This window comes from Citrus sinensis, chromosome 4, assembly GCF_022201045.2.
Source record: "Citrus sinensis cultivar Valencia sweet orange chromosome 4, DVS_A1.0, whole genome shotgun sequence".
In the NCBI taxonomy this organism is placed as follows: domain Eukaryota; kingdom Viridiplantae; phylum Streptophyta; class Magnoliopsida; order Sapindales; family Rutaceae; genus Citrus; species Citrus sinensis.
In genome coordinates this window covers 4659738-4682632 of record NC_068559.1, presented here as the reverse complement: position 1 = coordinate 4682632, position 22895 = coordinate 4659738, and the positions used below count along the sequence as shown (strand labels likewise).

Sequence of the window (22895 nt, the reverse complement as noted above, 5' to 3'; positions counted from 1 at the left end):
TTAAGTATAAATTCTGTGTTTTTCTATTTTATTATTTGGATGCTTCTTTCATGATTATGAGGGGATTTGTCCCATCACCCACTCCCACTCGCTCTTCTATCGCGTGGAACACACTCTGGATCAAAATTTAAATGGTTTGACTAACCACTATTGTATTATTTATTTTTTGTTGTATATAATTTGATTTGGGGGTCGGAGGAAGACTATAAGGACAAATTTTGCGTACGGCTATTGTCAACTATAACATATAATTTAGAAATTATAGGAAGTAATTTAAGTATAATATTTTTACATTCTTTTAATAGTGAAACAAATATAATTATAGAAATTCCGACTCGCAAAGCATATTTATTATAAATATCCATCCGCATAAGAATTAATACTCTTATGAGTTATAATCATATTTTAAAAAAATAAAATTTAATAATATATCTCGGTGATATTAACATTAAAATGACAGAAAACTTAAAATAAAAATAAACCAATTTCATAACATTAAAGAATTTTAATGATGTATTTATTATAATATAAAAATGAACGCACTTATAACATGAAAACACTTATCATATGAAAGCAGGAAAAATATATGACATAATCTGAAAACGTTTATAATATGCAAGATGATGACTCCTTTCGTGATAATAAAAAATTCATGTAATTAACGTAAGGAGAGTAATCTCACTCGCTTGACGTGAAGGTAAGGGAAACTGATAGAAGCGTGGGTTGGAGATCTGAATGAAATAGAAGAAGTTAAAAAGAAATGTCAAAAAAGAAAAACTAAAAAAACTATATTTATTTTATTATTTATTTTTTTAATTTCTGAAGATCAGTTAAAATCACCTGAATTTGGCTGTAGTAGTAGACTTATGCGATCCAAAACAATCGTAAAAGCACACAAATCAATAAATAAATGAAATAAAATAAAAAGGCAGTTTTCATTTGTTTTCACATACTTGTTTTAACAACACTGAAGAGTCTGGTCTGGTCGGCAAACCAAAACCAACGAAGCTTCACGCTTTCTAACACCTTTCACTCTTGAACTCAATCACAACGCGCGCACACACTCTCTTTTCTTTTAAACTCTCACTTTTCCCCCAAACACAAAAACACCCAACTCTCTCCTCTCTGTTCTAAACCCTCCGTTCAGTTTAAGACAAGTTTTTGCTGATTTCTTTTTGAGAGATTAAGGTAAAAGATTTTGTAACTTCTTTTTTTCCGATGGGATTTTTGTTTTCTTTGATGGGTCGTTGATAAAAATGAAGAAAAATGTGATTTTGTTCAGCAAGATGGATTTTTTTTTTCCCCATATATCTGACAAGTTTGTATATATTTGTTTATGTGGTGTCAGTATTTTGACAGCAGCCGGCAAAAGGAAGGATTTTTATGCTTCAGAGGGAGCATAATTGAGCAATGATTACGGTTATGGATTCAGCAAAAGACGCAATGAAGAAGAATCCAACTGGAGAAAGCTGCTTGGATTCACAACTCTGGCATGCCTGTGCTGGTGGTATGGTTCAAATGCCACAAATTAACTCTAAAGTCTTTTATTTTCCTCAGGGACACTTGGAACATGCCAAGGGGAATGTTGAATTGCCAAATTTTAACATTCCTTCGATGATCCCTTGTCGAGTAACTGCCATAAAGTTTATGGCAGATGCTGAGACTGATGAGGTTTATGCTAGAATTAGGCTTATTGCGTTGAAGAGCAATGGCTTTGATGATTTTGAGGATGTGGGGTTTGATGGGAATGGAGGAATTGGCAATGAGAGCAGTGAAAAGCCGGCTTCTTTTGCTAAGACTTTGACACAATCTGATGCAAATAATGGCGGGGGTTTCTCTGTTCCACGCTATTGCGCAGAGACTATATTTCCGAGATTGGATTATAGTGCAGAACCTCCTGTTCAAACCATTCTTGCAAAGGATGTGCATGGTGAAGTGTGGAAGTTTAGGCATATTTATAGGGGGACTCCTCGTCGTCATCTTTTGACGACTGGGTGGAGTAATTTTGTGAACCAGAAGAAGCTTGTTGCTGGGGATTCGATAGTTTTTCTGAGAGCAGAAAATGGGGATCTCTGTGTGGGAATTCGAAGGGCTAAGAAAGGAGGGATTGGTGGTGGATCTGATTATTCTGTTGGGTGGAATTCAGGTGGTGGAAACTGTGGGTTCCCATTTGGGGGGTATTCGGGCTATATGAGGGAGGATGAGAATAAGTCATCTAGGAGAAATTCAAGTAGTGACTTGAGGGGGAGAGTGAGGGCTGAGTCCGTTACTGAAGCAGCAGCTCTTGCCGCCAATGGCCAACCATTTGAGGTTGTTTACTACCCACGTGCGAGCACTCCAGAGTTTGTTGTGAAGGCCTCAGCTGTCAGAGCCGCTATGCAAATCCAGTGGTGTTCTGGGATGAGATTCAAAATGGCTTTTGAAACTGAGGATTCATCTCGGATCAGTTGGTTTATGGGAACCATTTCTTCTGTTCAGGTTGCTGATCCCATTCGTTGGCCTAATTCTCCATGGCGACTTCTTCAGGTACTTTTAAGTGATCATTTTCAATTCTTTTTTACTTTTGTTAATTCTTATAATTGTAAAGTTTTGTTTTTTTTTTTCTTTTTCAAGTCTGAATTTTGTTACATGCAATTGCTCTATTTATCTGCCTTTTTGGTACTGAATCTGAAACGCATTATCGTTCTTACACAACTTGCATGAGCCATAGTTGCAAATTTAATCAGAATAGCCCATAGCTGGATCATGTGAAGTAATTTCTTGTAAGCTGAAAGCAACTGGTCAGAAATGAATAGCTTGTGATATACAAACCAGTAAAATTCATAGCAAAGTGACAATGGTTTAATACAGTGTTCCATATGAGATGATGTTAATTATGTTGTTTGCTTCAATCATCTGACGTATTTTTTACTTTTATATTCCAAGTTTTAGTCTCTCTGAAATTGGAATCTGAACTCTTTCCCTCACTTCAGTGATTCAGTTTTTTGTTATATTTTTTTATTTAATTTATGCTTGCTTCTGAAACCTTCTCTGCAAATATTTATCTTGAAGGTAGCATGGGATGAGCCCGATCTACTTCAGAATGTGAAGCGTGTTAGCCCATGGTTGGTTGAATTGGTATCAAACATACCGGCCATTCATCTCTCTCCCTTCTCTCCTGCAAGGAAAAAGTTGCGGCTTCCTGAACATTCCGATTTCTCCTTAATTAACCAACTTCCAACACCATCATTTACCAGGAACCCCCTCGTGACTAGCAGCCCCTTTTGTTGTATTTCAGACAATATTCCTGCAGGCATACAGGGAGCCAGGCATGCCCAATATGGACTATCTTCATCAGATCTCCACTTCAACAAACTGCAGTCGAGTCTGTTTCCACTGGGCTTTCAGCAGCTTGAACATACTACAAGACCTGCTAGAGTTTCAAGTGCCAATTTTATGAGTGAAACCGGAAATAGTAAAAATATTTCTTGTCTGCTGACTATGGGAAATCCCACTCAGAGTTTTAAGGATAACATTGAAGTAAAGACACCCCACATCATATTGTTCGGTCAACTCATTCTTCCCCAGCAAAATAGCTCTCAAAGCTGTTCTGGTGATACGATTGTAAACAGTTTATCAGATGGGAACCCAGAGAAGACAGCAATTTCTTCTGATGGTTCTGGTTCTGCGGTGCATCAGAACGGTCCGTTGGAAAACTCTTCCGATGAAGGGTCTCCTTGGTGCAAAGATCACAAAAAATCAGACCTAGGTTTGGAGATGGGTCACTGCAAGGTGTTCATGGAATCGGAGGATGTAGGTCGAACCCTTGATCTGTCTGTCCTAGGATCGTACGAGGAGCTATATGGAAAGCTAGCCAACATGTTTGGCATAGAAAGTGCAGAGATGTTTAGCAATGTGCTGTACCGGGATGCAGCCGGTTCTGTTAAACACACTGGAGATGAGCCCTTCAGGTAATTGGTTTCATATTCTTTCAGTCACTTTCTTGGTGTTTACTGGAATCCTCTTCCTGTTTAACATATTAACAAAGTCTTATACGTTTCTTTATCGGGGTTGCTATTGCAGTGAGTTTCTGAAGACAGCAAGAAGGCTAACTATTCTCACAGATTCAGGCAGTGACAGTGTAGGAAGATAGAGATCAAGAGAAGTTCTAGTTTTCGATAATTGTACAGTTTCCAAAACCTTTGTTTCTCATTTGCTTTTCTTTTTTGTCTTTTTGGGTGTTGTTGGAGAAGTCCGCTTCATCCAATTTTTGGGATATTGTAGTTCATGTTTGTTAATACAGATTCTCAAGTTTGCTCTTAGTTTCATTTGCTGTTTATATATATATATATATATATATATATATATATATATATATCTTTGAACTTACAAGTGGACATGCAAAAATACGTTGTAATGTTTTTAATTTTGATTTTGGCTTTAGGATGCACGTTCAGAAAGCCTATTGTCGTCAATAATTTAAAACCAACAATATATAATTTCATTAATTTTTTTTTAAAAAAGATATAAAATAAAAAAGTCATTCAAAGACTACTAATTATTAACAAATAGAAATGCTTGGCAAAGAAAAGTAGCATAAAGTAGAAAGCGTGCCTAGGGCTTGTCTATGTTTGAACATTTCGGCACCTTGGAAAGCCTTTTAGCAGTCTCCTGGATTTGAGAGTTCATACTTCATGTCACTTGCCGTCAAAGATAGAGACAAATTTTTGGTCCATCTTGTTGTCCATGTTTTCTGTTGTACCTTAGTGGAACTTCAAAGACTAGGCGTGTTTGCCTATACTTCACCTCAACTGTTTTTGTACCTAGTTAATTAAAATTAGGTCTTGAAATTTGGTAAAATGGTGACAAAAAATTTCAAGTTTGAATGGGAAAACACCAAAACCAAATCAATGGTTATGTAATGAAATCTTGGATCTTGTAAGAGAACAGAACCCAGATATTATGGGATGTCTTGTTTGGATCGCGACATTGACATTATATTGTTGCAAAAAGCCCTAGCCTGGTTAGTAGGGGGGAAAAAAAGAAGAAAAATTTGCTGTTCTGTTAATATCTCCTAAGAAATCTGATTAGAAGTTGTAACCAAAGACAAAATCAAAATCCCGATCAACCACGCAGATTTACTGATATTTCTTAGTAAAGATATAATTTTTGTTAGACACATTGTAATTAAACTTCATTAAGAGGGGTAAGGCATTATTATAAATAAATAAATAAAACCTTATTTTGATGGATTTTTGCCGAAATAGAAAGAACCCTTTTAATGTCAAAGTGTTATAATTTACTCAATTCCTCAATTCTTTTATTTATTTAAGATGTGAAAAGAAAAACAACTAAATAAGCACTTAATTTTGTAGTGGTAGTGGGACGCTTGATCAGAAGAAAGGATTTCGTGATTCTAAGTTTCTAAGCGAGTCTTGTGCCACAAAGGTCGATGATGGAAAATATAAAATATATTTAATTACTTGGGATTTGAGTAATTAAATAATTAACTGTATGGATTAGCTCAAACTCTAAACGATATGATTTAAGTAGTAGTAACCATGGTTAAGAAGTTGCAAAGTCAAAGATTAATTAAGCCTTGGGAGGAAAAAATTAATAAATAAATGAAGTGTAGTGTAGCAAAAGTGTGTTAATTAAGTTGCACGAGGCAGACAAAGATTCGTGAGTCAAGGAATGCTTCTCTGCCATTTGCCAACGTTCTTCTTCCAGACTTGCCCTAGCTTTGCTTATCTTTGCTTCAAACATAATTAAAAACCCGTGCTTGACTTTACAAAGAAAATAAGTTAACATCATATCAGTCAGGGTCAGGGCACGTGAACCAAGTGAGAACGTGCACCATTGATGCCTTTGGGATCTTGATCCCTTGTACATATTTTTATATATAACTTTTCAGCTACCCAAATTTCAAACCCTTTTTAGTAGAATACTAATATAGGTTGAATTGATATATTCAAATGAAATTTCGAAATTGCTTAATTAGGAATGTATTTAAAAGTATAGCTAGGAAGAAAAAAGTTCAAAACATAAAATACCAAAATATTAATATTCAAGTAGAAAGACGTTTGCCCTTTTTCGGTCCAACTTAACTCTATTTAGGAAAATATTATTTGAACAACAATAAGACAGAAACGATAGCATTATGATATAAATAATGTTGTCGTTTTGTATACTACTGTAACATAAACAATACCTATCTTTTTTATCTTTTTATTGTCTTACTATTGTTCAAATAACAGTACCCAATGGTTAAGTGTGGATTGTAGATAATATTTTAATTAAAAATTTGAAACCCCACAAACATTGTTGTTTTTTATATTCCAAATTTTAAGTATTTGAGGCTATAATATTTTTTTGTATTACAAAAAGTGAAGGTTGAAATGTCAAATGCCGAGCATCGTAAGATCTTTTATTTGACAAATTATCTAATAAAGAGAAGGTAGGTTTGATTGCATTAATTATTAATTTTGCTCAAGAGTCAAGACGACACATGTTGTATGACAGCAAGACGAGATTTTAAGCCCAGATGAGATAATTGTTTTACCGAACGATCAATGAAGCGTTGAGTACTGAGTAGTCCTCGTTGCAAGTTTCAAAGACTTTTAATTGGTGCAAAGCAAGCTGTTTTAATGGTGCTATTTTAATGAACAAGATCCAAGAATTCACAGTAATATGTTGGCTTCCCTTAAGTCAATACAATGAAGAAGATATCAGATAGAATCTTCTCATGTAAGTTTTGACGCATATTAATTTTTATTAATGTATAATCAAGATTTTTTTAATTATTATATTCTTATTTATTAACAATCAATCGCCAATCATTTAAGTGTATTTACTCGAGATTAAAAAAATCAGGTTAGAAGAGAAGATGGCAAATTAAAAATTTGCAGCCTGTCTTCTTATTGTTTTTGAGTTTTGTTTTGAACTTAATGTTCTTTATTATTTTTTTTGGGTTTTTTTTATTATTTATTTTAAGTCGTAATTGAACAGCCACGTAACCAACGTGCATGGGAATAAGTAATTACAGACATTTTAGAACATGGAACATCGGACCCGTCTAGCTGTTTCCTTCTATAAACATTTATTCGAAGTCTTTAACTCTCAATTGTCAAAACGAGAAACTTGTCGAACATATTTAATATTTGTATTGTGTGATTCAAATGGTTTACAGATTTCAACTAAATATGGGAAGTGTTTTTTCATCTTTCAACCTTGATGGGATAATGATGTAGACTGTACTTAGTTTAACATACATTTACTAATATCGTTACATGTGTGACGATCTTAAGAGGAGGCTTGGGCACTTCGGCTCTATAATACAATTGGGATCAGAATTCTGTGTTAATCTGAATTTGTGTTGAACAACAAAATCAACAGTGAGTCTCGGACTCTCTTCACCGTCAGCACAAACTCATCCTTATCGACAGAGTTGAAATGGTCCATTGTTCCCTTTATTTGTCCCGGAAAACTCTTGGGTCCATGGTGATGGTATGAGAGCACCATGTACTTGTCTAAATCCTTCCGCACCATGTATTTGTCTGGAACCTTCCAAAATGCCTGGTCTCGGATGCATAGACAGATCAAGTAAAAAGGCCAGCAACCTTATGGTTATAGAAACCAATCTCAGTGTGAATTTGATTCGAATTTTTTCAGTATTTGAAGCCGAGCCTACTTAGTTTGAACACAATTTTGAATTGAAAATGTTTTGAACATTAAGTCCAAGTTGTACGAGACAAACAAGGACCATGGTTTCATTCAAACTGGATGAACTCGCATTCTGCGGTGGAGTATTTCTTTATGCGGATGATTTATCATCACAAGTCCAGTCAACAAGGGAGGTGACAACTCTCTCATCAATCATCATTATATCTTGAAACATTAAAGTTTTTGTTCCCCGGTTCTAGAAGGAATTATTGACGAACAAAGAGAAGCAAAAAAGGCAAATATTTGAAGAACAGTTTTCACTTGGGTGTCATTGGCATTGAAAATTCTCAATCACAAACATCGCAAGGGTCTTTTCAATCTGTGATTGTCCTTTAAGAAGTTTTTCCAACAATTTTTTGATATGAAATGAAGATTGAGAATTACAATTACAAATGGCAAACTGTCTAACGCCAAATTGTTGAAACAAAAATTCACACCCTGCTAAAATACTTCAACATCGAAGCAAGTTTGGCTGCAGGATCCGGCCAACCCAGAATGAAATGAAGCTTTTCTAGTGGGCGTCATATTGAGCCCGTTGACCATAAATGGAGCAAAACCAATTATCCCAAAAGGTTTGTCAATTTGGTAAAAAATAATAAGCTCAACTCTCATCGCCTTTTCTGCACCACCTGCAGAAATCAACCACACAAGTTTTGTAGTTGATATACAAGATAGACATACACAGCAACTCACTAATGGATCATCTACCATTTTTATGCAAGAAAGATGGCACACACTTAGCCAAGGTATTCACAAAATTCTATCAGCCTAATGGACTGACAAGTATGTGGTACCTCAATACCTTGATAAAGATCTAAACACCATTCAAAATGGAGAGTAAGTCCAGATCCCAGATATGTTACATAACCACAAATAAGTTTTTACAAGTCTTCACAAATTTTTTCTTACAAGACAGTATTAGTAAAGTTGGCCCTGCCGCATCTTCCAATACCCCTTGCTTATTATGGCATATGGTTCCTGATAACAAAAATGAAAGGGGGGGGGGGGGGGGGGAGTCAAAAAAATGGTAAGTTTCTGGCTTGTCATACTTGAAAAACTACACACTCTTTGAAAGCAAGACTACAAAAACAAAATAAACAATCCAGATACTACATTAAAGATCATATTATTAGAAAGACTTCAAAGAATAAAGCATGGTTGTGCAGCAAAGAGTACTTACTCTCCATTTGATGAGATACTTACCAGCTACCAACTTTGAATCAACAGTACAGAATAATTTTGAAGAGATTAACATGACTGTATATCTTAATCAAAGCAGAGCATTACTAGGCAATTTCTTAGTAAGCAATAGAACAGCGATTGTGTTTATAGTTATCATGTCATATAAAAACAAACACAGAGACACAAAAACAAAATCAGCACCCATCTTAGGCTCTTAAAACTTCTTGTACAACTTCTTTCCACCATAAGGATCAAGTATTCATTTATTCAAGTCTAATTCTCAAACTAAATATCATCTTAGAGGGACTCCTAATGGTCGGAATCTTTAAGACTATGTCAGCATTTTCAGCTTGTCTATGAATTATATCTCTTACAAAGACCAAAAAAAAAAAGGAAAATTGAAAAGATGATGAGATCATGCCAGTAAATGGTTTTTCCCAAAGGATATGAAATGAAATAGATTACCAAACAAAATGGTAATATACTTGGTTCTTTGTGTTCACTTTGCTTCTCCAATTTTCCTCAAATCAGAAGAAACTAGATTCCCCCAGAAAAATAACAATCAATTCAAACAACCAAGACCCCAATGATATTTCTCCAAAAAAAAATAAAATCCCAATGATAACATGTTCTAGATGTCACGAGGAAGTAACCAAATAATTATAAAATATAATATATACAACAGAAAGCATGGGGGGTGATTGTGATATGACCATGAAAGAGAGTGGGAGACAAAAAGCTTTTCATTCAATGTGTGAAACATATGCGGTAGATGTCCACCACCATTTGAAGACCCCCCCCCCCTCTCTCACACATTTAGACAAGTGTCATGACAATTGTTATTACACACGAATACATGCATCATTTTGAAGGCTTGACAACAACTTAGTATACAACACTTACCCTTGGATACTCACCACTTCAAGCCCACAATATTTCACTTTTGCTAGCTGAAACCAAACAAAAGAAATGCAACTAAAACATAAAGTGGCACAATATTGTCTCATCAAAACCAGTAACAAATAAAACCTAGAGGGATAAAACTTGGTCTAAGGAAAATAATGGGATAAGGAAGAAAAGTATGATGCCACCTAGGTTGTGCTTCTTTTGTTTAGGTTATTTCACTAGCAAAGGTATTCCAATTATCTCTAATTGAAATAGTGGATATCCAAGGGGGAGTGTTGTATTATAAGTGGCTATCTACAATTCCAAAGGATGTATGTGTTCTCTATAACACTTAATGTGAGGAAATTTAATTTCAAATGAGAATTAAAAAACTAGATTGACTCTCTCACATGTACACAGTCATATTCCAATTAGCCCTTTCATATTTTCTCTTATCTATATTCCACAATTATCTGGTTATTTCTTCTTTAAATCTATACAAGCCATCAAGCTCCCCATATTTCCTCCCTTTTCTTACATATAAAGATAACAAGATACAATGTGTCATTGAGACCATTAGGATTAGCTAGCTGAATTCATGTCAGATGAGTATGTATATAGAAGTGTTGGAAGGGCTTGGCCTAGGATTTTTAGGCATCCAACCCCTTGGCCCAGGATTTCTAAGTATGCAACCCAAAAGAATAACCTATTGGGTGGAGTGACCTATCCTCCTTATAAACCCAAGTATCTCTCATTTTCTAGCCAATATAAGACACAACTCAACAATCTCCCCCCCCCCACCCCCCCCCCCCAACGAAACCATTGTCAGACTCAGGTCCTTTCTTCTAACACACTTAAGATGTTCCACCACCACATTATGGCTACTAGAACCTAGCTCTGATACCAACTGTTGGGGGGGCTTGGCCTATGATTTCTAGTTATCCAACCCCTTGGCCTAGAATTTTTAGGTATCCAACCCAAAAGACTAGCCTATTAGGTGGAGTAACTTATCTTCCTCATAAACCCAAGTATATCCCCTTTATTGGCTAATGTGGGACACAACTCAACAAGATGCATAATACCATCAATGAAATAGACTAACTTGGAAAAATATACTTAAAACAGCCAATATACATGCATAATATCAACTTAATTTTCTATGGTTCGATCAACTTCACAAGTGAATCAACTCTATGTCCCTAAACTTCATTTTCATCAATTTACCATTGTTTGGAAAGTATTAAAAAAGCCAAGTAGCTAAAGTGAGTAAGCCAAAAGTTCACTTGTGAAACCTAAATCCCAGACATATAAGACAGTCTAAACTTTCAATAAACATGAAAAGGCACTTGAAATGGCAGCTTGGATATGCAATAATCTCAACTAAAAGAGCAAAGACACAAACCATAAGTTGGATAGTTATCACAGAGGCCTTTGAAATCGAAGAAATTTAAATCAACGAAGAAGCTTCTAACATTTTCCTAAGTATTTCAATAGTTTTGTTTTGTTATTGCGTCAACTTATCACGATGGGTTTATGGCATATTTGGTGCATCTATTCTATACAGCACGCTCTCAGGAACAAGAATTTCCTACGGTAGTTCACACAAAAACAACTGAAACAATATAACAGTTCCTTAAGTACCAAGGTAAGACCTTTTATGTGAGCATTCAAAAAGTTTCTAGCAGTAGTAGAAAATAACATGTAAACATACCAAAACAAGAGAAATAAAAAAAGCATCCTATTATAGGACCAGTTCTGAATATAATAACTGCTATAGCCCAAGAAACATGAGAAAACTACTCGTTAAAGATTTTCCCGTTAAAACTATGGCACAAGTTCAGCTAGTCAATTACTCCTGGCGATTGACATTGTAGACAAACTGAACATTCAAAAGCATTACCTATTACTTTGAAGTAAGTGTCCTCTCTTAGTCCATTATTTCCAAAATTGCAATAGCAGTACCGAGAGACTTGATCTGATTCTCTTTCAGAAACCACAAGTCAAGTTCGTCTGTGGAATACAATCTATCTGTTTGATCATATTATTCAATACAACCCTTGCTTTAGCCAACTCTTGGTTAATTTAGATGCTTATACAGTTATTTCAGAATTTTCTATTGATAAATTACATTTCAAGCTTCCTTCTTGAATCCATAATTCACCATAATTTCTTCATCTTTTAAACTAAAGAAAATAACCACACGCTTCAAGAACACTAACATTAAGAAACAGGAAACAAACAAGATCCGCAATTAAAATAAAGAGCTCTATAAATAATATTCCAAAATTAAAGCCAGCAATTAATATTCCCTATTTCACACAATTAACTTAAAAAAAAAAAAGCTAATCGATGATGTCAAACACAAAACGCAAACATAAAAAGGTCAAACGACGCAGACCTAGTAGTATTGACTGCTTGCAGCAGCATATATATTTAACGGTGGATTTAGCTGTAATAGAGTTCGAGGCCCATGCCGTCGTGAATCTCGTAGTCCTTGAGAGTGATGTGGTCCTTGTAGATGTTGTACCACTTCTGAATCCGAATCTTGTCGGCTCGAGTCCCGGTCTGAGCCGCCACCAGCTTCTTCAAGTCGCCTATGGTGTCGTCTTCGTTGCACTTCACGCGCACCTTCTTCCCGAGCCTGTCGTTCAGCACCACCTCAATCATCTTTGTCTCCTGTTTTGATTTTCCCTGCCGAATGATTTGGGATTTTCTCGTTTCTTGGCTTGCGTGCGGGTTTAGGTTTTTATAATGTTGTCGACCGCCTTAGGCTCGCGTAATTGGACCGAACCGACTTTGTAGTTTTCAATGAAAACGCACCATTTTTGCTTAGACAGGTCAACGTTTACAAACTTTAATTTGATTCATAATCGGACACAAATTCTTTCAGACGAGGTAATGGACGACAAATTAGGGTTGAGTCAATTTAGAATATGTAATGGGAAAATATCCATCGCCCATTTATTTTTTATATATTTTTTAAAAATACATAATTTTTTTATTTTTTGACTGAAATCCACTTAAAGTTACATTTTTTTTTCATTTTTTCATTTTCGTTTGGAATCCGTTAAGAAAACTAATGGAAACTTAAAAAAATGACCATTTTACTCCCAAAATAAAATTACAATTTCACCTTAAAAAATATTAAAAATAATAAGATTTAATGATGTATATCATTATTGGTACTTTAATGAAGTACAAAAAAATCTTAACTACTAGAGATTATAACTCAATTAATAATAAAACTCTACTTATCTTAAATTCAATTGATGATTTGCGAGATTGAACTATTTTTAATACTACTGTTATAATTTAGCATTTTAATTACAGACATATTTTAAAAAAAACCTGCATTTGATGGTTGTGGAATTAATTTATTTATTGACCGATGGGGAAAATAATTAGATTTAATCTAATTATTTTTTGTAATTTTTAAGGTGAAATTGTAATTTTCGTTTTGGGGATAAAATGGTCATTTTTTAAAGTTTCTGTTAGTTTTCTTAACGGATTCCAAACGGAAGTGGAAAAGTGAAACAAAATGTAACTTTAGGTGGATTCCAGCAAAAAAATAAAGGAATTGTGTATTTTTGAAAAATGTGTAAAAAACGGGTGGACGATGGATATTTTCCCATATATAATTGGATCGACTTTATGTTTAATTGGGTGCAATAGAAAAATAATATAGTTATAAATTTTTATACAATTTTTTTTAGAAATTGATGTGCTATAATTCAATTGGATAAATTAAACATCTCTTGTTTCATGGGATTTGTTTTTATTAAATTTTATTTTTATTCAATCAATGAGTTGATGCCAAATCAATTTTATAAAAAATAAATTTGTACAAGAACTTATGGCTATATCATCTCTTTTTTTTTTTAATTAAGTTCCATTCATCGAAGAACCATAAAATCATGAGCATCTAAAAGCATCTTAAAAAAGCTAAATAAAATTTAAATTTATTTTTTAGCCGGTGACTATTCAAATAAAATTACTTGAAAATCTTTTCATCACAATCATGGCACACACATATATGTACTCTATGGATTTAACCAAGTAATTTTCAAACATTTTCTTTTAGCAAGTTATAAAAAATTAAAAAATATAATTAGAGGGGTAATAGAAACAAGTGGCACACAATAAATTAAATTTCTTTTTTAGAAAGAAATTTATCATCTTTTTTTTTTTTAACCAAAAACATACATTGAAGAAATAGATGTGAAAAAACCTATTGGAAAATCGAAAACGGGATATACAGTAAAACCTTGATGAGCTTCATTAAATAATAGTTTTTTCCACCAACAAGTGCGCAGATCATCCGGTATGAGGTTATTCTATCTTAACCATGGTCCTCGATTCGAGACTTGAAAATACAACTACGTTAAATACTTGTTGGGAGAGCTTTGCTGCCTTAGTGGTCCTACCCGATTCAAATCTAGATTAGTTAGGCCAAATGTAGTCTTTGGATACCAGATGGTTTAATACAAAAAAAATAATAGTTTTTTCTAATTCTATCTTGGGCCAATATGATAAATTAATAATTTGATAAATTTATTGAATAATAATTTTTTTAAATCTCATTTTTTATTGAATAATTTTTTTTAAATTAATAATTTCTTTTATAAAATAAGTTTCTAATATTGCTTGCTTCTTCTTAAAATTGATTTTGACTTAAATCTCATCTCTAACTTTTTATAATGTTGAAAGAATTTTCTTGTGTGGTATTGTCGCTTTGCAACAAGAAATTATTTAATATCATTATCGCTTTAAGTTCTTTGTGCGAGGCGTGCTCCATAGTAGAACTATCATCTTCAACTTTTTCCTTTTTATCATTTTCCATCACATTTTCGATAATTTGATCGTTACTCAGAATTAGAATTGTATCATACAGCTTCACAGAATAACTACCTCTATACTTCATAAAAATTTTGATTATTAACGCGATTATATCTATAAAATAATAATTTATTAATTTATTGATAGATTAATATTTGCTAGATCCAAAGACTATTAATTTTATCGAGATTATATATGTACATATATGCAAGTTATTTTCTAATTTTTCATTGCTCGGCTATTTTCCCTCGCTAGGCGAATTCCCGTAGTCTAATGTAGTTGCTGTTGTGTGTAGTGACAACCTTTCTCATTCCAACAACAAAACAAGTAATGGGGGATCGAATACTTTTAGGAATTCTGGTGATGTGGCTAGCTTCTGTTGAATCTGATATCTTTTTTCTTTCCTTCCTTTTGATTTTATTTTTATTTTTATTGGAGTAATAATAGTAAATTGATGATGTTGATGAGGAGGAGGAGCAATGTCATCCATTACAGAACTCGATAGAACTTTTCTGGTGTGCTGATCTAGCAGGCGTAGCACACCATCTATCCCACCAACATGTAGCGTCGAGGCATCATTTTACATGTGTTGCATACAATATTCAACTTTCAGACTTACTCGAGTCTCCTATAAACTTAGCATTGTCCTATGGGGGTTATAACATAAATTCTTATCGTAGAATTAGTTGATCCAACGGTAGCTTCCCATCAATCATCATGATCGAATGTGATACTGGCTATTGTGATACTCCCGAAAGAGGATTTGCTGATAATTTGCCGATCCTCCTCATCATCAACACTAAAGATAAACATGTTACTGGATTGAAATGAATTTTAATAAGCTCGAGTGCATTTCATGCTGTTGTCAAACACAGAGGCAGTCTCATTCTCACATACAATTACAGCCTGTGCATCAAAGTAATTGCATACATAAACCTAACATTTGGTGAAAAGTTGATCGGCGCCACATATACTACTTTTAGTACTACTCCTTTTGCAGCCATTATTGTAGCTTCAGATGGACATACGTAAGCCGTCAAAGGCAATCTTGGTCCATCAAAATCGAAATCAACCAATGGGGCTTTATTGTTATTCGGATGATAATACTTCTCCACACATTTGTATGATGTATCTTGTAGTGGCTTTTATAAGCATGCCTTTATTATCCTCACCAATGCCAGTAAGAACAAAGCCCCTTTTCATTTGGCACTGATCAACCCTAAATGAATTATTAATAATATTATGACTAGTAGTCCATTGATCAATATTTTACTTGACCGTCTTCTAAAGCCAATTTGTGTTCCTTCATTATGGCCAGCTCCTCGAGATGCAACCTCATATTTGACAAATCATCATCATTACTATTATTATTAGGGAAGCTGCAGCCATCCGCATGCAGCAGCTTGCGGTAGAGTAACTGTAGTAACTTGCCGCTACTTGTAACGTTGTTTTAGGACTTGCTGAAACGACGAAGCATGTAAGTAGTTCGAAGAGTCCGAGTGATGTCGTTAGGGAGAGATTCGATTGTCGTCCTATGGTTCGAGCTTCAGCTTCTCTTCTTTTGTTGTGACTCTGTGGGGTCCATCACTTGTAAATTTGTACAAATGCCTATTTGGTATCTGTACGAAAATTGTGGTAAGTCCTAATGTTAATAGAATTCTTTATATTTCCTTATTTATATTGGGAATTGGACATGGTAAATTTTCTTATATAGCCACTTTCAAAAACTCAATATCAAAACTAACCATAGAACAAAAGTTCTTACAATAATAACCACTTCTTACAATAATAACCACACACACTTTTTACAGACTAAATTGCCCCCTCCCCAAAGCTCATCTCTTATTTCACCTCAACAACTAAACACAAACTCTAGAAAATTATTTTCATTTCACTTCTCAAACTCCCTCCAACAACTAAACATGAAGCTACTCTAATTTCATATGCATCAAACAACAATTGTTAACTAGCACTGAAGACAAAATCAATCAAGCAAAAAAAAAAAAAAAAACTCATTAAGGTTAGTGTTTTTTGAAATTTAGATTGTAAGATTAATTAAGTTTTATCTATGAGTTTTGTAGTTATTTGTAGAAATAGATATCTTTATTAATTTTTATTATAATGTGGGTAAATATTTGCTTGTGTGAATCCAAAAATTAGGAAAAGTCTAGTAAATTATGTATTCCTATGATTTATTAAAGAAACCCTTATCGCGGGGGAAGGTTGGCATCGCCCGCCCTTCTCGTGGGCTAAGTGCGGGTGAAGGCATGCATTGCCCGGTCGATGGCATGCTTCGCCCGCACTTCTCGTGGGCGATACCAGCAGAAAGTGCGGACGATGACACCCTTTGCCCGAGCGATGGCACCCTTCTTCCCCGACACTGAGAACAAATATTTCCAACTACGGAAAGCACATTTGGCTATGGATCTATGCCAAACCACGATAATGATTTCTTCCCCGATACTGAAGAATAAAAGTTTTCAACTACGAAAAACTACTCTTCATTTCGTGACTGTGATGACGTAGATTGTGATCATCCATTAGATGATATGAAAGCAATGCCTCAGTTTCAGTAAGATAATGATTCACATAGCTGAAGTCGGCCTCCAGTATCAACTATAGTTGGCCCGTTACAATTAGAGGTTTCAGTTATGCCATCAGATTGGGTAGCTTTAAATACACTTACAACTGGAAATTCAAGTTCAAGTGGTATTTATATTGGGCAATTATTCAACAAAAAAGAACGGTTATACACAGAGCTTAGCATTGTTGCCATTAGAGATAAGTTTGAGTTCAAGGTGGATAGGTCCACAAACATACATTGGGAGGTTTGTTGTGCTGCGAAGACATGTAAATGACGATTTCGAGCAACGATGGCGAATGACAAGAAGAATATGCAATGACTAGTGAAGAGATATGACATGCTGCATACTTGTCAAATGATATTTTCCATAATAGTCATTGTCAAGCAAAAGTTTGTTGATGCCAAACAAATATTCACTCCAAAGGATATCATTTCAGATATGAAGAATGATTATGAAATTAATTTATCATACCAGCAAGCATATCAGAGTAAGGAAAATGCTTTAAAGTCGATATGAGGAGACATGGGAGAGTCATATAATTTACTTCCTAAATATTCTCATGTTTTGCAAGAGCTAAATGGTGGTACAATAATTCGACTTGCAATGGATGATGATAATAACTTTTTGTATTATGTTCTTGCTCTCGGATCTTGCATAAAAGGTTTTATGCAATCAATTAGGCGAGTGATCGCCGTTGACGGGTTTCATCTAAAAGGTAAATATGGAGGAATAACCAAATGTATCGTGTAGCTATTGGGATTGTAGATTTAAAAAACAATGCCTCTTGGGAATAGTTCATGATGAGATTGCATGAAGTCGTTGGAGACATGCTAGAGTTGGCATTTATATCCAATCATTGTACATCTATCCGCAGAGTAATTTATAAGGTATTTCCTACTGCACTACACAACCTTTGTTTTTATCATTTGGAAGGTAATATAAAGTCACATTTTAAGAATCTTGGAAAACTGTGGAAGTATTTTTTTAGACTAGTTTTTCTACAAGTAGTGAAAATGTATGATACCGTAGAGTTTGAAAAGCAAATGGAGGGGTTGTGGAGTATGCATGCAAGTGCAGCAAAGTATTTGGAGGACATAAGCTTTAATTATTGGGTTAAATTTGATTTCGAAGGTCGAAAGTATAGCATTCTGACTACAAACATTGCAGAGAGCATGAATGCATTAATGAAAAAACTTAGAAAATTTCCTATTACTCAGTTGGTTGAACACTTTAGACTTACAATGCAACAATGGTTTTATGATAGAAAGAAAATAATTGAGTTGACGACAACTCGCCTTACAACATGGGCACAAAAAATATACGATCATAGAAAAGATATTGCCAATAAAATGCGTGTTTTCAATGTCTCTGACCATTAATTTCAGGTTAAGGAAGGTGGTATGAAGGAGGGTCTTGTTAACATAATGGACAAGACATGCAGTTGTAGAGTATTTCAATTCGATCAATTTGTTTGTGCTCATGCAATTACTATTTGCCTATACCTTCGAGTTGATCCAATAAGCCATTGTTCTCATCACTACACAAGCATTGCTGACGGCATATTCAGAACTCGTTATTCCCTCTGATGAGATGGCAAAATAGAAGATTCCGGAAAACATCCAAATGATGCAACTAAAGCCACCAGATGTACCATCTTGCCCTGGCCGTCGAAACAATAGGAATACTATCTAAAGGCGAGGATGCGCCTAAAAAAACTATAATTTTTCGTCGATGTGGGGAACGTGGCCATAACAACAAGACATGTAAGAATCCTATTTTGACGAATTAACATTAGTCTTTGATTTGTTTTTGTAGGGCCACTAGCTAATTATTTGTTTTGTTTTTGCAACTTGTAATCGTATACGATTGATCATGCATGAATTTTGGAACTTGTAATCGCATACCATTATTAATGTATGAATTTTGAGAACTTGTAATCACGTACTATTATTAAAAGCACAATTGTCCGTTGTTTGCATTTTTTTCGATTTTCGTAATTTCCGAGGGTAAAAAATATTAAAAATACTTACGGGGTCCGATTCGAAAACCGACCCACACTTCCCGTATCCTTACATTTTTTCCTACCACTGTGCAAAATCCAGGCTCGAAACGCGATGGTCACTTCGGTAGCGCCATGGGCTTGGCCACGCGGCTTCCGGACGTGGGTTGTTTTTTGCGGAAAAGCACACTTTGCCGCAACTCTTCGACTTTTTATCGTGCCATTTCGTGTTTTATGGGTCTTAAATTCATTTTGGGATTTTCGATGCCTCTCTGAAAAGTTTGAACTCATTCTGACGAGTTTGCATTTTTTTTTTATTTTTACAATTTTTTAGGGTAAAAAATATTAAAGAAATACTTGCATGGCCCGATTCGAAAACCGACCCACATTTCCTGTATCCTTACATTTTTTCCTACCACCGTGTAAAAATCTGGCTCGAAACGCAACGGTCACTCTGGTATGCGCCATGGCTTGGCCGCGCGGCCTGCAGACTTGGACTTTTTTTTTTTTTTTGCAAAAAAGCACACTTTGCCACAACTCTTTGACTTTTTACCATGCCATTTTGCATTTTATGGGTCCTAAATTCATTTTGGGGCCTCTGATGCCCCTCTGAAAAGTTTGAACTCATTCTGACAAGTTTACATATTTTTTTTTTTTTTTTCACAATTTTCGAGGGTAAAAAATATTAAAAGCTACTTGCGATGCCTAATTCGAAAACTGACCCACATTTCTCGTATCCTTACGTTTTTTCCTACCACCGTACAAAAATCCAGCTCGAAACGCGACGATTACTCTGGCACACACCAGGGCTTGGCCATGCGGCCTGCAGACGTGGGCTATTTTTTACGGAAAATATTAAATAAGTATATGAAAGCTCAAAATTAGACAATCTATATATGATAAATACTCCATCAATATTCAAGACTAAGCTTTTTTACACAATATCCCCCATAAAGAGATCTAAAACAATCTTCTTTCTAAAGAAATCTGCAAGGTCACTGCTAAACGTAGGGGTGCGGTCTAACATTAAATAAGACATGTACATTAGTGCAAACCCTCCACAATCACCACTGTCAGGTACTTGTTGCGACAAACCTTTCTATCGCTTGAATAGCCAACATGCATCAAGTTATTTTTCCTCACGTGTTTTATAAAAACCTTTGTGCGCTAGCAAATGGGGGAGGAGAACTTTGAGCAGCAACAATTTCTCAAAATATTCATCGTCCTTGTAAAGCCCATGTGAGGAGTCCAAAAATCATATCTCCTTTTCATCGAGATTCACTTGGGCCAACAACCAGTGCTCTCTCTTGAAGTTTATTAGAATGCAAACCTGTAAATTTATTAAACTTTAATTACAAGCTAATTATTATTAAGTAAATAAATTAAAACAAAAAAATAATTATTTGTTTACGTACAATATCGACGTTCGTCCAAGGCCTAGACAACGTGTCATCCTGACTATATTTATAGCCATTAATACATTCATAACTTATGTCGGAAATATCACATTTCCCTTCATTCCACAGTGTTTTAAAAAAAAACTAATCATAACATAATGGTAAAATGAAAATCTTGAACAATCTCATCATGTAGTAATTAACTAATAGTAATGTTACTTACAACAAAATCAGCTATTTGTATGTGTGCAACGCTGAGATAAAGCATTTAGATACATTTGTTGTTGCGTACTGAGTAAGCGTAAGTAAGCATGGATATGCTGTGAATCAGTAGTAGAACGTTAGATAATAATAGATTTAACAAGTTCAATGATCAAGATAGTATAATGATTAAGGATGCTTACCTTATCTTGCAGTCATTCGTGTGGACCGCTCTTATTGTCACGCAAAATTATCTCAAAAAAGTTTTTCGTAAGTGTAATGGGCTGACTTACAGTGATTTCGCCACGGTACCACTGCTCGAACTCAGAAAATAATATTGGATTATCAAGCCCTTTCAATGGATTTATATTACAAGTACTGCGTCATCAACATCTATAACTTCAGTTGCGAGAAGATTTTCAACATTATGAGCTTTCCGCCTTTTAGGTGAGGGAATTGTGTATGGACTACATAGTAGATGCGACTTCTTTAATTGACGTCCAAACAAACTCACGTTTGGTGGTTTTGTCATTATTCAAATACTTTCATCATGGAAGTCCTTCTCCCAGCCGTATGTTGGAGTTTTTCCTTTATCACTCGCATTATATTCCAATGGTTTACTATTGTATTTGTCCGATTGTCCAAAACTCGGAGGCACTTGTCAAATACGGGGACTAAATATATAAGTGTTGGAATGTGAAGTAAAAATATTAAATAAGAAGTTTGTATTTTGATACATGTATAACTTGCATACCGAGTGTGAACGTTGATATGAGAATTCACCATATGATTGCGAAAATGTGAAATTAGTGTGTGATGTAATAAATTTCATGATTGCATGTTTCATCTCATTAAATCTGGTCTTAACCTCTCAAAACACTTTCCGATCTTCAACCATTGCCATCTTGATTTCAGCCACTTCCACCTTGATTTCGGCAACATCAACCTTAAAGGTATTCAGTTTATGGACGATGTAATCATATCGATTCTTCGATCTCGACTGAAGAAAAAAAATTAACTCTAGTGAGAAATTCCTTAGTTATTTGTGACTCTAGATTGAACTTAAAATATTAAACAAATGTAACCTCGATGGTATCCAAGTCCTCTGGTTCGTAGAAACTTTTAGGCGAGTCGTATGGCCTAAAGCCATTTATAAGAGATCGATGGTGTTCATCTGATGGGAATGTCATGTCACTATACTTTTCTTTTTCTAGAAATTGTTTAAACTGCACAAAGTAATATACAGTTTTCAAGTCAATAAAATGCACGACAAGTAGACAAAATTGTAAAATCTTCTCACCTCATCGACCCAAGTCAGAATCATAGTGCAGTATCTCCTCACAGATTGATAGTATGGTTCTTTGTTCTCTTTACTGGTCTTTTTCAAAACTTGCTTCAACTTCATCTGTGTGAGCAACTGAAAAAATTAAAGTTGTATAATTATATACAAATGTATACACAAAATTACATGCTTTGCATACAATTACAGCAGGTGCTCTAAATTTGTCTAATAGTTCTAAATGCGGTATGTTCTTTGAGACCATCCATTTAACGATTAGATGACGATTCACATTTGTTAGGATATCATACTTTAATGCGATTCCTCCAACTGCTTAAAAAACATAATCCTACAATGAAAAAAAATACATTAAACACTATATTATATTTATGTATAGATATTTGTATTTATATTTGACGCACCTGTACTCCATAACAAAAGCCATAAAAATTATAAGTCTCATGTCTGTGCTTGTTACTGGCTTCTTTCTTAGATTTTTCAACCTTCCTATTCAATGAAGTATTCATTTGATCATAATCAATATTCCACGAATATGTTCCCCAAGAAAAGTCGTTAAAACATTTCAAATCTGCAACAACATATAGTATAAATTTATGGATGGGCCTCTCATTGGGTCTTGCACACAAAACGCTATCCACAAAGTAGAACAAGGCAATTCTCAATCCATCTTTGTCATTGATTTGGGTAAAATCAAAAGCATCAAACATTGTATCTAATTCTTGAAGTTGAAACTCATCATTGCCATCGAAATAAACATAATGTATTCGCCAACTACCACCTATTTTTTTTTTAACTCTTCTAAATCTCGC

The 22895-nt window shown here is 34.6% G+C and overlaps 2 protein-coding genes across 3 annotated transcripts; one reads left to right on the top strand and one right to left on the bottom strand.

The window, feature by feature from the left end:
- The first annotated feature begins 938 nt into the window (after positions 1-938).
- On the top strand, positions 939-4301 carry LOC102624910 (auxin response factor 16). Its single transcript, XM_006485635.4, has 4 exons — positions 939-1188; positions 1349-2526; positions 3052-3950; positions 4063-4301. Exons 2-4 carry the CDS (start codon positions 1411-1413, stop codon positions 4130-4132), a joined length of 2085 nt encoding a protein of 694 aa, XP_006485698.1. The 5' UTR covers positions 939-1188; positions 1349-1410; the 3' UTR covers positions 4133-4301.
- Positions 4302-8390: 4089 nt separating this feature from the next.
- On the bottom strand, positions 8391-12557 carry LOC102624632 (ubiquitin-like protein 5). 2 transcript variants are annotated; one of them, XR_008054078.1, is made up of 3 exons: positions 12167-12557; positions 9787-9833; positions 8391-8679 (listed from the first exon to the last, which is right to left on the bottom strand). XR_008054078.1 is itself a non-coding variant. In XM_052439455.1 (2 exons), the coding sequence occupies exon 1, from the start codon at positions 12433-12435 to the stop codon at positions 12214-12216; it is 222 nt and encodes a 73-aa protein (XP_052295415.1). In that variant the 5' UTR covers positions 12436-12546; the 3' UTR covers positions 8391-8679; positions 12167-12213. The 2 variants fall into 2 exon arrangements, 1 of the variants encoding a protein (XP_052295415.1); XM_052439455.1 differs by lacking the exon at positions 9787-9833 and having other exon boundaries at positions 12167-12546.
- Positions 12558-22895: the final 10338 nt, after the last annotated feature.